Source organism: Camelina sativa, chromosome 17 (genome assembly GCF_000633955.1).
Source record: "Camelina sativa cultivar DH55 chromosome 17, Cs, whole genome shotgun sequence".
Classification (NCBI taxonomy): domain Eukaryota; kingdom Viridiplantae; phylum Streptophyta; class Magnoliopsida; order Brassicales; family Brassicaceae; genus Camelina; species Camelina sativa.
Window position 1 is genome coordinate 34,423,768 of NC_025701.1, and position 19,133 is coordinate 34,442,900.

The window sequence follows — 19,133 nt, forward strand, 5'->3', positions numbered from 1 at the left end:
CTTCCACACCCAAAAGGTGTTTGATGAAATGTCTGACCAACTAGTGCTAGACACTTACGTTCCTAGCCTAAGAGATTAGTTGTCTAGGATGTTTGTTGACGTGAATAAACTGGTTCGTCATGCCTGTTTAACCATGTTTCTCTAGCAAGAGCTAGGTTTGGAAGTGTTTGAGTATGAGTAGCTTCTGCCAAGAGATTGGATTAGCTAAGTCGTGATGTTCATTGTATAGGGATAGTTTGTTTGTGTCATGTTAAACAATCTGTAGACTAGGAGACTCCACCGACATCAATTACTCTCATCCTTAGGACTTCTTTCTTCCTGATTTTTATTGCATTCCTGACACTGTTTCTTATCTTGTGGTTTTGTCTGTGTTTAGACTCGTTTATGTTTTCATTCATTTTTTCTTCTTGTCATACATTCTCGTTTCTGGTCCTAGAACACATTTCCGTTTTGCATTCTGATCATTCTAGGATTGTTAGATAAAAACACTCTCTTTGAATTGACTTGTGAAATCTTGATTGCATCTTGAGTGACTAGCATCATCCCATTTGGATTGACACCTTAAGTACTACAACTACATAAGGTTAATTGAACCTGCTAGGATACACAAAAATCTTAGTATCAATTTGGCGTCGTTGCCATTTATGATTCATTTTGCTACATTTGAGATTTCAAGTTTTGCAAGTTCTGTTACACTTATCATTCTGAGTACTAACTTGTTTTGGTTGTCTACTTGTTTATTTTGCATCTCAGGATCCTGTTGATTGCAACCTTGCATGCACACCAGATCTAGAGGAACTCAGAATCTCCTTCCTGCTATTGACGACATCAATGAGCTACAAAGACCACGCCCAGCTCGTCTTCTCGCCGATCATCACACACCCCTCACTATGGACGCTCCTAATGGACCAAATCCGAGACCGCGAAACATTGGTGTTGGGGATGCACCAAACACTCATACTCAGCGTGCTGGAATCGTCCCTCCCGCTGTGCAGAACAACAACTTCGAGATCAAAAGTGGTCTGATCTCCATGATCTAAGGGAACAAGTTTCACGTGTTGCCTATGGAGGATCCACTCGATCACCTCGACGAGTTTGACCGTTTGTGCTGTCTTCAACAAGATTAATGGAGTGAGTGAGGATGGTTTCAAGTTGCGACTCTTCCCATTCTCCCTAGGAGATAAAGCTCATCAATGGGAGAAAAACATTCCCAAAGGCTATATCACCACTTGGGATGACTGCAAGAAAGCATTCTTGGCGAAGTTCTTCTCCAATGCTAGAACTGCACGTCTAAAGAATGACATTTTTGGTTTTAATCAGAAGAGCTCAGAATCATTCTGAAGCCTGGGAGCGTTTCAAGGGTTACCAGAGCCAGTTTCCTCACCATGGGTTCAGCAACGAGTCACTGCTGAGCACTATATACCGTGGTGTACTTCCAAAAATCCATATGCTGCTTGACACTGCCTCTAACGGAAATTTCCTGAACAAAGAAGTGGATGAAGGATGGCAACTAGTTGAGAATCTCGCTTAGTCTGACGGTAACTACAATGAGGACTATGACCGCACCGTTCGCAGTGACACTGGGTCTGAGGAGAAGTACAAGAAGGACCTCAAAAATGTCAATGAGAAGCTTGACCGTATCTTGCTAAGCCAGCAGAGGAGCGTCCACTTCGTATCTGAGGATGACCCTTTCCAAGTTCCAGATGGGGAGGGCGAGCAGACTGAGGAAATCAGCTATGTCTAGAATCATGGTGGATACAAAAAAAGTTACAACCCCTACAAGACGAACCCCAATTTGTCTTACCGAAGTAACAATGTTGCTAATCCACAAGATCAGGTGTACCTGCCTCATCAACAACAGCAAGGTCAACAAATACCTTTTGTGCCTTACAATCTGGGATTCGCTCCAAAGCAACAGTTCCAACAGGGTTACCAACCTCCCTCAAGACCACCGCCAGGATTCCGCCCTCAACCAGTTCAGCCTACTCCAGCCCCAAATTAAGAAATGAAGCAAATGATGCAACAACTTCTTCAGGTTCAAGCTAGCGGTTCTCTGGAAACTGCCAAGAAGTTTGCTGAACTCAGTCAGCGAATGGAGTGTTCATACAATGATCTGAATGTCAAGTTTGAAGCTCTTAACTCCAAGATGAAGTATATGGAAGGCAAGACTACTTCTAGTTCTACCCCAACACCTGGCCAACTACCTGGAAAAGCAATTCAAAACCCCAAGGACTATGCTAGTATCCATGACATCACCACCCAAGCTGTAGATGTACGGCTCACTGAGGACAATGAGAGTTTAGATGGGGAGGATTTTCTTCAAGATGAAGTTCAAATAAAGGATCCCTTCGAGGTGCTTAAGGATCTAATTGAGTCAGCCAAGCAATCTGATCCTCAAGCTACTAACCAACCCGCTGCTCCCAAGGATAAACCTGTGAGATTCATTCCTCCACCATACAAGCCACCTCTACCATTTCCAGTGAGGTTTAAGAAGCAGCTCACTGAGAAGTATAAAGCTCTACTAGAAAAACAATTCAAGGAGATAAAACTTAGGATGCATTTGCTTGATGCATTTGCACTTGTGCCTCAATATCAAAGTTTTTAACTGATTTGGTAAAAGAAAGGTCCAAAGAGAAGGAGGAGATAGATAAAGGAGCTCAAGCTAAGGCTCTGGAAGATGAGAGAGTAGTACATGTCATATGTGGAGTTATTCATGAATGCAAGGCTGTTACTCAGAAGATGATTATCCCAAAGAAGCTAGAGGACCCTGATTCTTTTACCTTGCCTTGTTCTCTAGGTCCATTGGCCTTCACAAAGTGCCTATGTGACCTTGGTGCTTCAGTCAGCCTCATGCCACTCTCTGTAACTTAGAGGCTATGATTCAACAAATACAAGTCATGCAACATGTGCTTAATATTGGATGATAGGACAACTAGACTGCCTCATGGTCTACTAGAGAACCTGCCCATCAAAATTGGACAAGCTGAGATTCCTACTGACTTTGTGGTGCTGGAAATGGATGGAGAACCTAAAGATCCACTAATCATGGGAAGACCTTTCTTAGCTACAGCTGGAGCAGTCATTGATGTCAAGAAGGGGATGACTGATCTCAATCTAGGCAAATATTTTAAGATGAAGTTTGATATCAAGGATTCTAAGAAGAAACCAACTATTGATGGGCAGACCTTCGTGATTGAAGAGAAAGATCAGAAAGCGGGGTTTGACATCTTTGAGAGTGTGAATGAGGCAGACACTGAGGTTTTGGTAACCAAAGAGAAAACTCAAAGTTTCACTCGACCATTCTTCAACTCGAGTACAATCGTCACCCTCCCTACGCGTCAAGACCTGCTTCCTAAACCTCACCAACCGCAAGAGTCAAGTACTCCCGCGCTTGACAGTTTGTATGACCTCCAAAATACTAAGATTCTAAGGGATTCAATGAAAGATTTAACATTTATGGTGAAGGATATGAGTGGGAAAATCAAGAAGCTCCAAGGTACAATGAGAAGTTCTCCTCCAAGGAAATTAAGGAAGAGGTTTCGGATAATGAAGAAGAGCAGTTCATTTGTTGTTGAACCTAAGCAGAATGTTAAAGAGTATCTGGCTAGATATGACATTCTAGAGAGGTCTTTGGAGCCTCTCTATGACCCTCCCAAAGCATAAGAGTATGCAAAGTCAAGCTCAGAAACTTTAAACAAGCTCACTTGGGAGTAAGTCCCAAAGGTATCATTGTAAATATTTTTTTTTTAGGATCCTTGTGTTTTTTATTTTTGTTTTTAGTTTTCTTGTGTTCAGGAGTCTTCAGAAGGGAGTATGGGCAACAAAGATAGGGGATACAGAGAAAAGAAAGTTTTGTCCACTCTCATCGCACACTCGAGCCGATGTCCTCTTACTCGTTCCTCACTGCGTCTCTCGAGCTCACTGCGTCTCTCGAGCCACGGTCCAACTACCACAATCAAGCCATGGTCCGACTACCTCAACCGAGCCACGTTCCGACTACCTCTCTTGAGCTAGTCATGACACCCGCTCGAGCCCACATCAGGGCATGCACAGAGTTGAGCAGCAGATCAGGGATTATCAGCCCACATAGGTTGTTGTGATAGTATCGGATCATGGTGAGTCCAGAGTCAACGACATGCAGTGCGACAAGCAACCAAACGTGTACACGCAAGCGGTTGAACAGCAGGTCGACCAAACAGCTGAGGACACTCCTGCGGATCCGGACCAAGGCGAAGGACAAAGTCAGTATCACGCTCCACCTTGGGCGAGCACCGACTCCTTCTTCTACTACTTAGGTACTCCTACCCTCCTTTTGTATATATCATTTCATTCATGCATTGTTTGTGTTGTGATTCTTAAATCCTCCTGCAAATTTTTCTTACACAAGAGACTATGTAATTTAAGTTTGGGAGATGGTTTGAGATGATGTATCTGATGTTGTTTTTTGTGATTCTTATTTCAAATTTTTGCATCATATCATGTTTGAGTCTGCATTCATCTATTTGCATAGAAAAACCAAAAAAATTTGAAAAATTTTCCACAAAAATAGAGTGTTCATGTAGTTTAAACTTGCACATTAGGATTGAGTCTAGTGTTATTCATAAAGGTTTGTTGCATTTAGCATACGGGTTGATTATGATTGTAAGCTTGTAAGCATGTTGGATTCAATAGGATAGGATCAAGGTTCTTGTTATTAGTTCTTTGATGCATGTTGATTGAACTTGAAAATGTAAGATTGAAGCATGTTTTGAATTGACATCACTCCCTATCTATCTAGACCTAATACTGACTTCCAATTATCTTGTTATGCATTGAAGTTAAACTCATGGATACCATACACATACTTGGATTGTCTTTCACAGTTTTACCACCTTTGTCAATCCAAGTACCACCCTTGCTCTTGTATGTATCAGTTGGTTTCAACTTTTAGCCTTCTTTTGAGCTCAACTCCTTTTCGTGAGAGAACCTTATTCTGTATTGACAAAACCACTTGAGAAGGAGATCATCTTCATCTTTGACCCTTCACCCTAGACAAATGAGTTCAATGACATTGCATAGCTTGATTCATGGTTCTCTGTTAATAAATGTTAAAGGGGGTGATTGATAGGATTGCATGTGTAGATTAAACAAATGAAATTCCTTCACCATGCATCATAGAACTAAAAACAAGGACCTTGACACTAACAATTTTATTTGGCATGTTTTAGGTTCTAAGACCCCACTTTCACACCTCTCATCCATACTTTATTCTTGATTGTTTGCTTGAGGGCAAGCAAAGAATAAGTTTGGGGGAGTTGATATGTCTATATTTTGTCTCTCCTTAGCATATATTTATCATTCATTTAGTTAGGATAACTCATTGGTTTGCATCATTTTCTAGTCCTTTCTATACACTTTGCATGTCTAGGTAGTTCTTGCATCATTCTTGCATACATTGTGCATTCCGGAATATTTCATGTATTTAGGAGACGTTGGAAGCGCATTTGATAGAGCCACACACTCTAGAGGTCTGACCGAGCCACTCTCACTTGCCACACACCCCAGAGGTCCGACCGAGCCACTCTCACTCGCCACTCTCAGGTCACCAGTCGAGCTGCACCAATCGAGCCAATCTCACAACACTCCCGGAACCGTTTCTCGAGCCAATCTCACAACACTCCCGGAACCCTCTCTCAATCCAATCTCACAACACTCTCGGCACCCTCTCTCGATCCAATCTCACAATAGTCTTGGCACCCTCTCTCGAGCAAAACTCACAACACTCCCGGAACTGTCTCTCGAGCCAGTCTCATCCGCTCGATCAAGCCACTCTGTTCGAGTCGTTCCACTCAAGTGGGATTTAGCTTTCGACGTCTTCTCCAAAGTTGTATATAATTGAGTCATCTTTCCAATGCCGTTTATTTCAACCCAATCGGAGGTGTGGTTCAAGAGTTATCATTGTTTTAGTGGATGCGTATAAACCCAGCTCGAGCCACTTTCACCGACCACGCTCGAGCCACTTTCACCGACCACGCTCGAGCCACTTTCACCGACCATGCTTGAGCCACTTTCACTCACACCATTTGAGCCACTTTCATATACCAATCGAGGACTGGACGCACACCGACTCGTTCGCACATGTCAGGAAAACGTTCCGTCTTACACGCTTCAGGAGATTCCCAAACCGACTCTTCACCTTGTCGTGTTAAGTTTTAGGGATTTATATGTGTTTACTATAAATACGTTTTGTTAAGTCTTGGCTGGGGAGATCTCACCTTTTATCTTTTTTTTAGTTCTTTTCGTTGAGGTTTGACCTAGCCACCAAAAAACGTTCTAAGACTTGTAATCCGACATCTCCGAGTTTATTCAGTTTATGAACTTGATTTCTTCTACAAAGTTGTTGTTCTCATTTTTATCTATCTCACTATGCTTGATTCAATGTTTTCTGGGTTTGCTTTCTTGATGATGACTTTCGGATCTGCGTAGTGTGATAGTTCTTGAGGATGGGATAGATTAGGTGGAGGATCTTAGTATGTAGGGTGTTTAAGCTTGATTTGTATGAAACCCTTCTAGACTAGAGTTAGAAATACTAGTTTCTCTCTAATCAATTGGAATTAGGTCTTAGACACTTCCGCACCCAAAAGGTGTTTGATGAAATGTCTGACCAACTAGTGCCAGAGACTTACGTTCCTAGCCTAAGAGATTAGTTGTCTAGGATGTTTGTTGACGTGAATGAACTGGTTCGTCATGCCTGCATAACCATGTTTCTCTAGCGAGAGCTAGGAGTATGAGTATCTTCTGCCAAGAGATAGGATTAGCTAAGTCGTGATGTTCATTGTCTAAGGATAGTTTGTTTGTGCCATGTTAAACACTTTGTAGACTAGGAGACTCCACCGACATCAATTACTCCCATCCTTAAGACTTCTTTCTTCCTGATTTTTATTGCATTCCTGAGACTGTTTCTTATCTTGGGGTTTTGTTCGTGTTTAGACTCGTTTCTGTTTTCATTCATTTTCGCTTCTTGTCATACATTCTCGTTTCTAGTCCTAGAACACATTTCCGTTTTGCATTATGATCATTCTAGGATTGTTAGATAAGAACACTCTCTTTGAATTGGCTTGACTTGTGAAATCTTGATTGCATCTTGAGTGACTAGCATCATCCCATTTGGATTGACACCTTAAGTACTACAACTACATAAGGTTAATTGAACCTGCTAGGATACACAAAAATCTTAGTATCAAGCACATTCCCAGGTTTTACAGAGTATATATTTTTGTATCAAACAAAGAAATAAGCCAATATAATCAGTTCATTTCTTTTTACAATGTCACTATGTGATGTTCCAAAGCCAATGGTGTTCTGAGGATACAAAGGTTCACATGAAGTTGAAACAGGGAAATATTTAGCTCATAAAGATGGAAGATCAATCATACAATCAACAAACAACAACATAAATTCTAGCATCAGATCTTGCCTTCTTGAATATTTGCAGATTCCTCGTATTCGTTACCAATTTCTCTATTCATTGGTCATCACAAACACCAGGGTGTTCCATGTGTACACCACATCTTTGTATTCCCCAGTACTTACCAGTGATCTTGAAATCAAACTCAAGCTCGATGAAGCTCACATCTGTTTTAGGAAAGTTCAGAGAGATGGAAGATTCAAAGATGTACAGATGCTCCCTAGATCCAAGCAGATCTGGTATATCTTACTCGAGCAATTCAGAACCAATAATATGGCCATTTTGAATGTAAAAGATGCAACAGGACAGCTCCTTGGCTTCTTGACATCAAAGTCGTCCACAAGATAGGTTCAGTGAAGCAGCAAAAGACAAGCCTTAAATCTAAAAAAAAAAAAAAGGTCTTTGACTTTGATCTAAAGTGATGATTAGAAAATCCCCTGTTTCTTGGTGATCAAAATATGCAGGAACTTTTTTACCAGGGAAAAGCTTAAACTTGCAATCCAATATCTCGATGAGTTCTCTAGCTTCTTGACTTAGGTTGAAACAGTTGGAAAAGTTGAGACTGATCTTTGGATGTTCAAAAGATCCTAGTATTCTTTCGAGCGAATCGCAGTTAGCTGCATTAAGGATAGAGAGAGAATCCGGAAGTTGGGGCAGTGATACGAGATTCTTGCACCCATTGAGGTGAAGTTGTGATAGTTGAGGGAATTGTTCCTTGCAGCTCAACTCAAATTCTTGGACACTATCAGGAAAATGTGGGAGCACCTCATGGCTTTTGCAATCATTCATTCTCAGTTCAAGAAGACGAAACCAAGACCAGATGGATAAAGGCACTTCTTCTATAGCAGTATCACTTAGATTGAGATATTCAATGCTTTTAGAAATATTTGGAAACGTTTGCAATCCTTTGAATTTGTTGAGGTCAAGTCTAGAGAGAGATTCTAAGTTGATGTTGGTTGGTAGTACCTTTAGGTTGTTGCATCCCACCATCTTTAGCGTAGTGAGACATGAGAGATTCTGGATAAATGGAGGAACTTCTTCTATTTCTGTAAAACTCAAATCCAATTCTTCGATGCTGTTAGGAACAGGTGGGAACTCCTTGAGACTTTTGCAAGAATTCATATCTAGCTTCCGAAGAAGGGACAAATACATGACTGACGAAGGAACCTCTTCTATCTCTGTAGCAGAAATAATAATTTTACTAATGTTTGTGGAAATTTCTGGAAACCTCTTCAACTTTGAGGAGGTAAAAGTAAGATCAGAAAGAGAATTCAGGTTTATGTTGGTCGGAAAAGCCTCCAGATTTGAGCATTCCACCATTGCCAATTTCTTTAACTTATCAAGTTTCCCAATAGAGGAGGGGAGCGTCACCAAACTCGAACAAAGAGCGAGGTTAATCATCTCTAGATTGGTGGCATTCCCAATACATGAGGGGATCTCCACAAGACTTGTGCAAAAACCTAGGTTCAATCGCTTTAGACTTGTGGCATTGGAGAGATTAGGGATTTCTTTTAGGTTCTTGGAGTACAACAGGTTGATCTCCCTGAGACTTCCAAGCCGCTGTACATGCAGTTGAATAAAGACATAAATTGTTTGTTGCCGTGTTAGTCAAATGTTGTGTGAAAATCATATACGCATTTACTACTCAAGACTACACATTACCATATATGTAAGATTTCAATTACCAAAGAAGCAAGTAAAGAGCATATAAACATAAAAATGTAGTGGCACCAGATAGAGAGAATATACGATGAATGTGTTTTAAGTGAAAACTACGAGATGATGAATTCAAAAGTTAAAGGGAGAAAGAAAATTAACTATTTACCTGATCTCCTTCCCACAATTTCTCAAGTTTGCTATCCACCATGACAAGTTTAACAAGAAACTCAGGTTGAAACTTAGAAGGCATAACTTTCATGGGAAAGCTGTCCCAGTGTAGTAATTTAATTTTGTAGGGTAGAAACTTGAGACCTTGTGGTAAATGCAGCTTTGGCGCAACAAACTTCTCGTCATAGATTTTTAAGTATTCGAGACTAAGCATCATTTCAAAAGCTTGCTCGTCTATTTCTAGTTTGTGTTTGATCTCAGATAGATTGAAATTTATGCCTCTAATAGCTAGAGCGTCCTGTAAAAAAAAATATGAAAGAAAACAATTCCTTACTTAACAAGTAAAGTTGTTTAGTCATCAAATGATTATTTAGCGTAACAAAATGGTTGGTGATATGTCATGACTTACTGTATTGTATGGGAGTGCATTGCAAATTTCTGAGCATCCACCAAAACTGTACATCCCTCTAGCTCTTCCCTTACCAGTTTTGCTAGCAATGTATGCATTCCTATCTTTCCGTTATATGTATATATGAGAGATTTCTCCTCTAAAACTCTAAGCCTTCGACTAAAGCCATCTCCAATAACTTCTTCCACTCTATTTATCATTTGACCATTGAAAAAGCAAGCTATGTCACTGAATAAATATTTTTCTTCTAAACTTAAGGCCTCATAGCTGGATTTCAAAATGTTCAAAATATCTTTGTGAAGGCTAGTCTTCTTTAGATTTGCAAGTTCCATTCTCCACATCTCCTTGGACATTTTCTTGAAATGGGAGCCCATTACCTGTAGTGCCAAAGGGAGATCACTCGCAAACTCGGTAGCTTCCTTAGCAAGATCCTCAAAACCATGATATGGGTAATTNTGATCAAAGGCATACATGCGGAATATCTGAAGAGCGTCATCAGTATGTGGATAATTCACCTTGTATATATCTTCATCTTGGATCCCATGTTTCTCCAAAACTCTTCTATCTTCAATAGTAATGATAATCCGACTTCCACTACCAAACCACCCAGGATAATGCACGGTCGCCTGTAGTTGCCATAACTCATTCACATCATCAAGAACGACGAGCACCTTCTTGTCCTGAAACCTTTCTTTTGCAACACGTAAATGAAAGAATATCAATATTCTTATCCTTGAGTAGTTCACAAAACAATTCCCTCTGTAACTCAACCTTTGCATCATACACATCATGAAGAGTCAAATGTCGTCTCTTTATATCCCCTAAATGTGCACTTAGTTGAAACTGAGGAGACAATTCGTTAAGTAAAACTCTAGGCTGATGAACTCCAAATCCCTATCATCCTTACTTCATTCGTTTGTAAGTTTAACAACGAGTATATGCTTGTAACATGAACTTGAAGGCCGATGTAGTCATCAAAATCCCTAGGCTGTCTTAACTGCAGCTTACGCAACACATCTATGGCAATTGTAGCGACCATATTAGTTTCACTTGTCCTAAACATGAATAGTATTGATCAATTAATTATAAAGACAATGTCCATACTTAGATTGCAATTATTATTCCATATATATAAGAAAATATGACATACCATTTTTCAGATTCCACCCAGTCCCCCTTTATATTTGCGGCTTCCGTCAAAGCTTTTCTCCATAGCCGCCTCACCTCTTCTGATTTCGCAGCACAAGTTTTTTCGAAGGCCTTCCCAAATTCTCCCCTCTGATGCCTCACATCTGCTGGTTTCACTTGATGATAAATGGTCATTACTTCTTGATTCAACTCATCTTTATACTTCATAACCTCCACCAATTCGTTTAGACACCAGCTTGAAGAAGCGTAGTTCCTCGAGAATATGACAACCGTGATCCTGGCATGTTTTATAGCGCGTAAGAGCTCGAGACCAATAGAGACTCCTCTCTCTATCTCATTGTCAATGAACGGTGTGATTCCCTTTCTTTGAAACTCCCTCAAAATGTGAGTGAGAAGGTTATTGCGGACGTCGGCTCCATGGAAGGTCAAGAAGACTTGGTATGTCAATGTGCGAGACACAGAAGGTGAACCAGATGAAGGAGACAAAGAAGAAGCCATTTTTTTCCCGTTTTTTGTGTAATCCAAAGTTTTTATCGCTAGTTAAAATTAGTATACCTATAGCAGCAATAGCAGTTCCAAGGAGAAAGGAAGAACCCATTAGTTTACAGAGAGGCTTACAATGGGCAATGTGGCGTAAACCTTTTGGCTTCACCATTTGTTTAGAAGTTCTACGAAGTCAACAACTACAATTGGACTACTTCTAATGTTGAACGAAAAGTACTCTTTAACACGTTTTCTTACAAAATCAATTCTAAGTGACAAAATTTTTAACCATCGCACATTTTTTTACATTAGAAGTACTCTTTAACACATTTTTTTACAAATTTTTTAACCATCGCACATCACCATTTTCCTTTTGTATTTTACCTTTACTAGTACTGTACCAACAATCACTTAGATAGCCTATCGTCAACATTTCATAGTTTAAAGTCAAACACGTTTAACTATGTAATTGTTTCAAGAAGGTTGGCCGAAAAAATTTGAAAAATATATTAATCTAGATGAGAATTTGAGAAATATATTACTCTAGTTATATAAGACAAAATTTAAGTAATAAAACTACAGAAGAAACTGAAAGAGTATGAAGAACAGTCAATGATAAAAATAAATATATTAACAAATATGGCACTTATTTATTGTTATATTGTACATACATTTGTATGTGAAAAGTGTATATATATACATATTCATGTAAGGAGATGGAAATAAGATAACAAAGATAAAAAAAATTCTAATATGTTTCCTCTTCTTATTTTTCATCTCCATCCAAAAAATAGAGCTGAGATCAATTTAGACATTTTAACATCGAAATTTCGAATCGTCTTGAGGGTAACGAAAAACTTTTGATCAATTAGACAGGGCCGAGATCAAGCTACCAAAGTTAATTTTCTTCTCTCCAATACCGATTGGATAATTAAATTCATTGTTTTCCTAAGAACTTTGACATGGTGCAATTTATGGAAGGTAATTAATTTTAAAGTTTTATTTATTTCACATTTTTCTTGTCTCTAATATTTCTACAATATTTTTGTGTTTTATATCTAAGTATCTAATTTCAAATACATATCATTCTATCATATTTTTTCAGGGACCTGATTATGAGCAACATGCAAATTTTATTGCATTTATTGCGAAAAAAAATTATACATGATGTATGAGGGGGTAGGAAGCCTAACATATGTTTCTGGCAAGCGCAAAAAAATGGAATATATGTACGAAATAATGCAGCTGGAACTTTTAAGTTTATGTATAAATGGGATATAAAGAATTTGAAAAATATTTTTCTTTAATTAAATCTTAATAAATATTATTAAAATACCAATATCTCATATATTATATTTAATAGTATTACAATACATTTCGAAAAACATAAATCAAGTAAAGTTCTTTTAAAGGAGACAATTTTTGTTTAAAACCAAGATAAAGTGGTAGTTCATCAATATTTACTTTGTCTAGTAAAATGTTTTGTTGTTTGATCTAGAATATATATAATACTTTCCATTTGAGCAGTATCCATGTTTAAATTAACTGAAAAATGTTGAAACAATTTAAAAAAAAAAGATTTACCTTATCCCTTTCTTTCTTCTATTTTTTCTTGGCTGGCAAAGTAATTATTTACTTTTATTTTTGTGAGTATCTACGACATATATGAAGTTATTTTTACTTTCTCGCAAAAAAAAAAAAAAATTATAGCAAAAAACTCATCATTTTGATGAGTGACACGATGAGGGCTTCTAAACTAGTCATGGGTCTTTTGACCGTCCAGTTCCTGGTGAAGGCTACACATCCGTCACTTGATCTATGACCAGTCTTATAAAGTGGCTTGCAATCGATCACACGCCTTATGACCGATATCAGTACTGATTCCTTCAATCGGGTGTAGAAACTAATTGGCTGATCAAATTTTCGTATGTCCACTTCAATGTGAATCTTTACTCTTTTAGCTTTCTATAGAATCCAATATATCTTTTGTAACATCCCGAACCCAATTTTGGGTGGGTGTCGGTCGACACTACTAAATTGGTGGTTGTTCGGTTTGTTTTAAAATCTCTCGGTTTAGTTTGGTTTGGGTTTGGAAACCCTAAGTCTTGTTTTAAAAGGCACAAGTAGACTATATTTCTTTGGGGGGGGAGTGGTGTTTGTCGCCTCTAAGAGAGAAAGAGAAAGAGAAAGGGAGATTGTGAGTTTGATCCTCAGAGCAAAGGGAGCCTTGAGGTGGGTTAGGAGAAGGAGAAGGGAGATCCATCATCTATATGTGTGAGGGGAAGGATGGGGTTACTTGGTGCTCGATTAAGAGAGGTGAGGAGGATTTCTTATGGTTGTTATGCAGATAAGTCGTGTTGTTTGATGTTTAATCGGTTAGAAAATAGATGGCTGTGAAAGATTAGGGTTTTGCAGCGAGAAGTAGCTTGAAGGAGGCTAGATCGTGATTTATGGGTTGTGTCGTTCAAAAACATTGTGGTGGCGATCGACACCAACATCTGCAGATGGACTGCGCGGACTAGTTCAAGATGGCTACTTCGGAGCAAAGTTTGGAGGATGAAACGAAGTGCAATTTCGCTGAAATTTGGTGGGGAGCTTCGTGGTGCTATAAGCTTGAAATCCAATGGTGGGTTTTTGAAATGGACGGTTGGTTTGTGAGTTAATCAAGTGTTTTTATTTTGGTCTGGCATAGACTGTTTTGTGGTAATGGTGTCGAGCAACATTGAGGTGGTATCGGTCGACACCAGCTTGTTGTTGTGTGTTTGGGTCTTAGGAAGACAGCTAGAGTTTGGAGGAAAAGAGTTTACAATGGAAATTTCTAAGAGTAAAATTCTAGACGACCCAGCGAGGTAATGTGCCTTTAGAGTCAAAGAACGAGAGATCATTGATAGGGTAAAGAGTGGTAAGGAGGACAAAGCCGTTGCAAATCATCTAGTAGGTTAGAGAATGCTGGCTAGTCTTCTGGATCTTGGACTATCGCAAGTCATTCTGCGCAATTCGTCTCGAAACTTTGGCAAGCAACCCCACCAACAAGAATACCCCGAGTGAAGGGGGATAGACTTCGTCGGAGGCATTTTGCTCCCATCAATAAAGTCTGATCGCTACATTACAACACCACCAACCTATTTTATCCTTTTTAACGTTATTTTATATGGTTCTAAATTTTTTTACTGTCATTCAATAGAAAAATCCGTACATATTAGAGGAGGATATAATAGTAAGGAAATGTAATTGTGTGAATAAATATATTATATATATTTATATTTATCTGCAATGCATGTGACGATAATACAATATTTAGGGGTTTGTGTTTGTATCAACAAGACCTCAACTTTAGGCCTTAATTGGAAGCACTCTATGGGCATATTTCAATACTCAAAAAAAAAATGGCTAATGTTACCAATCACAATTTTTGTCATTAGTTTGCGTTTTCTTGAAAATAAAAAATAACTAATATGCATTTTCCTAGATAGAGTAATAATTCATGGACTGCTTTTGTTTAGACTTTGAATGGTGACGGCCCTAAAAATGGGGCGGAGAACAAACCGCTGTGATACAATTCTATTTGTATGCAAAATCGGTTTGCAGGTGGTCCACAGCGGTTTTGTCTCTGTTTTCTTTGGACCGCACCACTGCGTATTATGTTTGGTGAATGGTAAATAAAAAGCGGTTTAATCCGCAGATGGATTTGTCTGCTCCAACCGCTGCAACCATTCAGTGAATCTATCAATTATCCAGTGTATTGTTTCAAAAAACGCACTGGATAAAACAAAATATTTTTTATTTATTAAATTTATGATTAAGAAAAATAAATTATCAGCAGATTATATTTTAACAAATGTCTCTATGTTTTAAACATGGTTTTTAATTTAAATTATTAATAATTTGAAAAGAGTTCTTAAATCATTTAATTTTTAAGTTGATCTTTTTTTGAAAAAAAAAATTACTTCATAATTTCTTCACATATGATAAAATAACCAGTTTTAATTTTGAAAAAGAAATTTATAATAGTAAAAAAAAATTAGTTTCTGTTATATAAAAATTTTGACAAAAAATACATCTCTTCTCCTATTAGGTAATATATAAAGGTTCATAAATATGATTTCTTTTTTATTAATTAATTTATTTAAAATATAATTATTCATCATGCAATCTGCACCACTTTTTCTTTTTTTTAAAAAAATTCACGTATATTTTATAATGCACCGTAAATAATTTTTTCACCAATCAAATATTATTCTGTACCACTTATTTTTTATTAACTGTATTTGTCCCACAAATATATTTCCCCCGCATGTACTGCTGTTGAACCGTACCGCACTGTAAAACCGTTTGTCCCGCACGGTCAATTACGTTGTCACCATTCGAATCCGTAGAGTTTTGGGGTCAACAAGCTACATCGGCATGAGAATTTGAATTGAGATTTGGTATCCATTAGATAAAATTATTGGTCTGAGAGTTGGATCAGAGATAGGAGTAGAGACAGCGGCGGACAGCCCGTACACAAATAATGAGGAGAGGCATGTGCCCCCTCCCCCCCCCCCCCNATTTTGTTCTTATTTTTAAAATCTTCTCAATAAATCCAATGTGAGGGGTATCTGAGAAATGATTGAAGTTCAAGTTCCGATGTAAACTCTTTTTTTCTTTTTATATTGGTATGATAAAAGCGAAACTATGTTAGATTTAGCATAGTCCTTGGAGTGATTGATTTTTATTTTTTTTGGGCGTTGGTTGGTTTCTAAGAGCGAGACATGAGCATGAAAGAACTTGTTGAGAAAATATCAACAGATCCTCTATTTATCCAGTTAGCTAAGCAGCATCAAGAAGTGATGAACCTTCAGTTCGATCCAGAACGGTTAACTAACGAAATGCAAAGCATGAACGAGTTCGTTCGTAACCACTTGGTGAAGTTGGTGGTAGTAATATAAGCTCTTTCGTAGGTGCATGCATGAACCTGATAATTGATGATACTCTCCTTGTTTGTTTTTGTTTTCTTTGTTTTGTTTCAGTTTCCGCAGTTGTCTCCGTCTCTGGAGACGTTAGGGAGACCTGGAGGATTCGAGAAATATGCTGAGCTTACAACTCGAATGAAGAAAGATTCGAATTGATACCTATACTAGCTGAGATAGATGCTACTGGTCCCCCTGCTATGTTGAAGTAAGTGTTGTATTGTATCATTCATTAGTAACTTTTTAGGGTTTCGTTTATGTGTGTGGAAGGAACTTGTTTCCGGTTTGGTTAGGTTTTGGAATGATGAAGACGTGTTGCAAAAGCTAAGTAAAGTAATGGTTATTGCTGCTCATGATGAGACTTCTGATGTAGAGGTAAAAAAAACTGCTTCCTACTCTGTCTAGAATCTTATCCTTGTAAACTCACTCAGCATCGATTTCTTTAACCAAACAGGGTGGTAATGAATATGACGAAGTGTCCCAAGGAAGGAAAGCGTTACAGATTATATGTGAGTATGAAAAGGTATGTCAATCTATCTGACCTTACATGTGGTTTATAGAAACCTTAAACTTGGGTTTAGGACCTAACGTATACTAGTTGTGTTTTTTTCCTAGATGAAACATGTTAGAGTTCTACTGGATAAAAAACATGTGTTCAAAAGGCTCGATGAAGCAATGGGTATTGTTCATAAGACTGCTACTTCCGGTGATGTGGAGGTAAAACTGCTTCCTACTCTGTTTAATGTCTCTGTTCTGTTTGTAAACTCACTGTGCTTCGGTTTCTTGAACCAATCCAGGGTCTGATGAAAACTTCATTGGCTACTGCGGAAAAAGATGAAGAAGACTCCGAGGGAAGGACAGCACTGCATTTGGCTTGCTCGTTTGGCAAGGTTGCATGTGGTTTTAACTCAACTTACATTGGTTGAGTCTGTTTCTAGGTCAAATGTGCTAAAATTCTTCTGGAAGCTGGAGAAATCTAAACGCGGTTGACAAAAACAAGAACACACCGTTGCACTATGCTGCTAACTGTGGGAGGAAAAAGTGTGTTAATTAGCCTTCTCCTAAAGAAAGGTGGTACAGTGTAAGTTTGCAACCAAAACAAAAAAAAAAAAACTCTGTTTCAAACAACTTAAACTGGTTTTATACTGACTCAGTTTTTGATGTGGATGGCAAAACTCCAATTGATTTGGCTAAGCTTAACTATCAGCTTGACGTTGTGAACCTCCTTGAGAAGGTTGCATGACTTTGCCTTTGAGAGTTTTAGTGCATATATAGGGTTTAGGGTTTTATATCTTTGTGACTCTTGACATTTTTTTTTTTGTGCACGCTCTTGACATTGATAATATTAAAGAAAACAGAAGAGAGATAGATAAAGTGGTCTTAATGATTTGATATCATATATATTGTTGGCTGAAAATATAAAAAACACATTCTCTCAGTCTCTCACAGTTAGTATATGCGTTCTTGATTAGGCCTTGGTTTCTTTTGTGCCGTTGAACGAGAAATGACGCCAAATACAAGCCTAGAAGCACAAGAATCCTCCCATAAAAATCCAATCTCGTCATTCATCCTCAAGTTTCTCCTTCGGACAAAATCTCCCACCCATCCATCCGTTAAAGCATAGTTTCTACTTTTTCCCAGACGTGGGCGCAGCTTATGCATTGTTCTCAAGTCATAGTCAAATACGTCAACAATGATTCCAGATTCAGTTACTATCCTTTTGAATTCTGCTACAGGTATATGTCTTCGAATGTGCTCATCAACGGAGCTTTCTTGCAGAATAAGGCTGTTGTTGACAGGGTTAATATCGTTCCTAACCAGTTTCTTCGTGATGGTCCATTGAGGTGCGTCGTTGACAGTAGGTGCAGGGATCGTTTGAGGTGCGTCGTTGACTTCTCTAGGTGTAGGGATCATCTAAATCTTTTCTCTCTCTCTTTTTGCGTTCCAAACGAAACCAAAAGCAATGTTACTTTTGTTTTTGAAAAGGCAAGAAGTGTCTATGCCAGATCCTTCACCTAACGCGATACAAAGAACATACAATCATTGACAGGCACAAGTACTACAAGAACTAGGGAATGGGAATAAAGACTTTACTTACCTAGAATTCCTAAACCCTCAAGGTTATCAATTCTAAGCTGTAAATCTATACCATCTATGGAGATGCTAGGCATCATCTCGGGATCATCAGAAATAACGTTGGAACCTTTGACAATCAAGTAAGACTGGTTACTGTTGTTCTTAACATCTCTAGAGGTAGGCTTCATCTGAGTCGGGTTAGGATCTTGTTGTGAACCAATGTTCCCTGCAGAATCAATAGAACCTGCAATTGCAAGTTGCAACACACAAGTAAAAAAGGTAGTCAGAGAAAAATATAGGGGTTCTGCGTAATGTCTTATAGTAGTTTGTGATGAAAGAACGTTAACCTTCGAACAAGCCACCAGAAGGACTCAACATGTTTGTAGTGTTGACAAGGATGTTATCACCTTCGAGGTCATTTGGGTTATCCCTATACGTTTCATATCGTTTCAAGACTTCTTCATCTGTGTTGATCGGAGAAACAAACGGCTTCTGAGTTTCTTGGCTCATATTACTCATCGGAATCATTTTCTCTGTTTCCTTGGATCGCAAGTAAGAGACTAAGAGGATTCTTCAAGGCTCTCTCGTGGTTCTTGAATCGTACTCGCTCGATTCTTCTCCCTCGGAGCTAAAGGATAACATATCTGTTTCCTTGGGTTGCAAGAAAGAAGAGTTTTGACTTTTGAGTGACTCAATACTCTCTCGTTCTCTTCTTCGTCGGAGAGAGTTAGCGTTAAGGCGATTTTAGAGAGAGAGAGAAAGATTTGGATGTTGTCAAAAAAAAAAAAAAAAA

General features: G+C 38.4%; 4 protein-coding genes and 1 pseudogene across 4 annotated transcripts; 2 read left to right on the forward strand and 3 right to left on the reverse strand.

Annotated features, from left to right (window-relative positions):
• LOC104760063 (disease resistance protein TAO1-like) lies at positions 7,505-11,330 on the reverse strand. The gene is made up of 7 exons (XM_010482913.1): positions 10,834-11,330; positions 10,591-10,738; positions 10,455-10,526; positions 9,758-10,363; positions 9,273-9,572; positions 7,924-9,007; positions 7,505-7,614 (listed from the first exon to the last, which is right to left on the reverse strand). Exons 1-7 carry the CDS (start codon positions 11,328-11,330, stop codon positions 7,505-7,507), a joined length of 2,817 nt encoding a protein of 938 aa, XP_010481215.1.
• LOC109129993 lies at positions 11,459-12,622 on the forward strand (annotated as a pseudogene).
• Positions 16,016-17,409, forward strand: LOC104758933. The gene is made up of 4 exons (XM_019239351.1): positions 16,016-16,639; positions 16,719-16,787; positions 16,880-16,981; positions 17,062-17,409. The coding sequence occupies exons 1-4, from the start codon at positions 16,601-16,603 to the stop codon at positions 17,188-17,190; spliced, it is 339 nt and encodes a 112-aa protein (XP_019094896.1). The 5' UTR covers positions 16,016-16,600; the 3' UTR covers positions 17,191-17,409.
• On the reverse strand, positions 17,714-18,178 carry LOC104760064 (B3 domain-containing protein At4g02870-like). The gene has a single exon (XM_010482914.1). It carries the CDS (start codon positions 18,176-18,178, stop codon positions 17,714-17,716), a length of 465 nt encoding a protein of 154 aa, XP_010481216.1.
• LOC104760065 (B3 domain-containing protein At4g02870-like) lies at positions 18,179-18,868 on the reverse strand. The gene is made up of 3 exons (XM_010482915.1): positions 18,688-18,868; positions 18,363-18,584; positions 18,179-18,279 (listed from the first exon to the last, which is right to left on the reverse strand). The coding sequence occupies exons 1-3, from the start codon at positions 18,866-18,868 to the stop codon at positions 18,179-18,181; spliced, it is 504 nt and encodes a 167-aa protein (XP_010481217.1).

Coding starts and splice junctions, on each gene's coding strand:
- LOC104758933 (XM_019239351.1), top strand. CDS start 16,601: ATGGTTATTGCTGCTCATGATGAGACTTCTGATGTAGAG. Junction 16,788..16,879: donor TTATATGTGAGTATGAAAAG/GTATGTCAATCT, acceptor TTTTTTTCCTAG/ATGAAACATGTTAGAGTTCT. Junction 16,982..17,061: donor CTACTTCCGGTGATGTGGAG/GTAAAACTGCTT, acceptor GAACCAATCCAG/GGTCTGATGAAAACTTCATT.
- LOC104760064 (XM_010482914.1), bottom strand. CDS start 18,178: ATGATCCCTACACCTAGAGAAGTCAACGACGCACCTCAAACGATCCCT.
- LOC104760065 (XM_010482915.1), bottom strand. CDS start 18,868: ATGATTCCGATGAGTAATATGAGCCAAGAAACTCAGAAGCCGTTTGTT. Junction 18,585..18,687: donor TTCTGGTGGCTTGTTCGAAG/GTTAACGTTCTT, acceptor TTGCAATTGCAG/GTTCTATTGATTCTGCAGGG. Junction 18,280..18,362: donor TGAGGGTTTAGGAATTCTAG/GTAAGTAAAGTC, acceptor GTATCGCGTTAG/GTGAAGGATCTGGCATAGAC.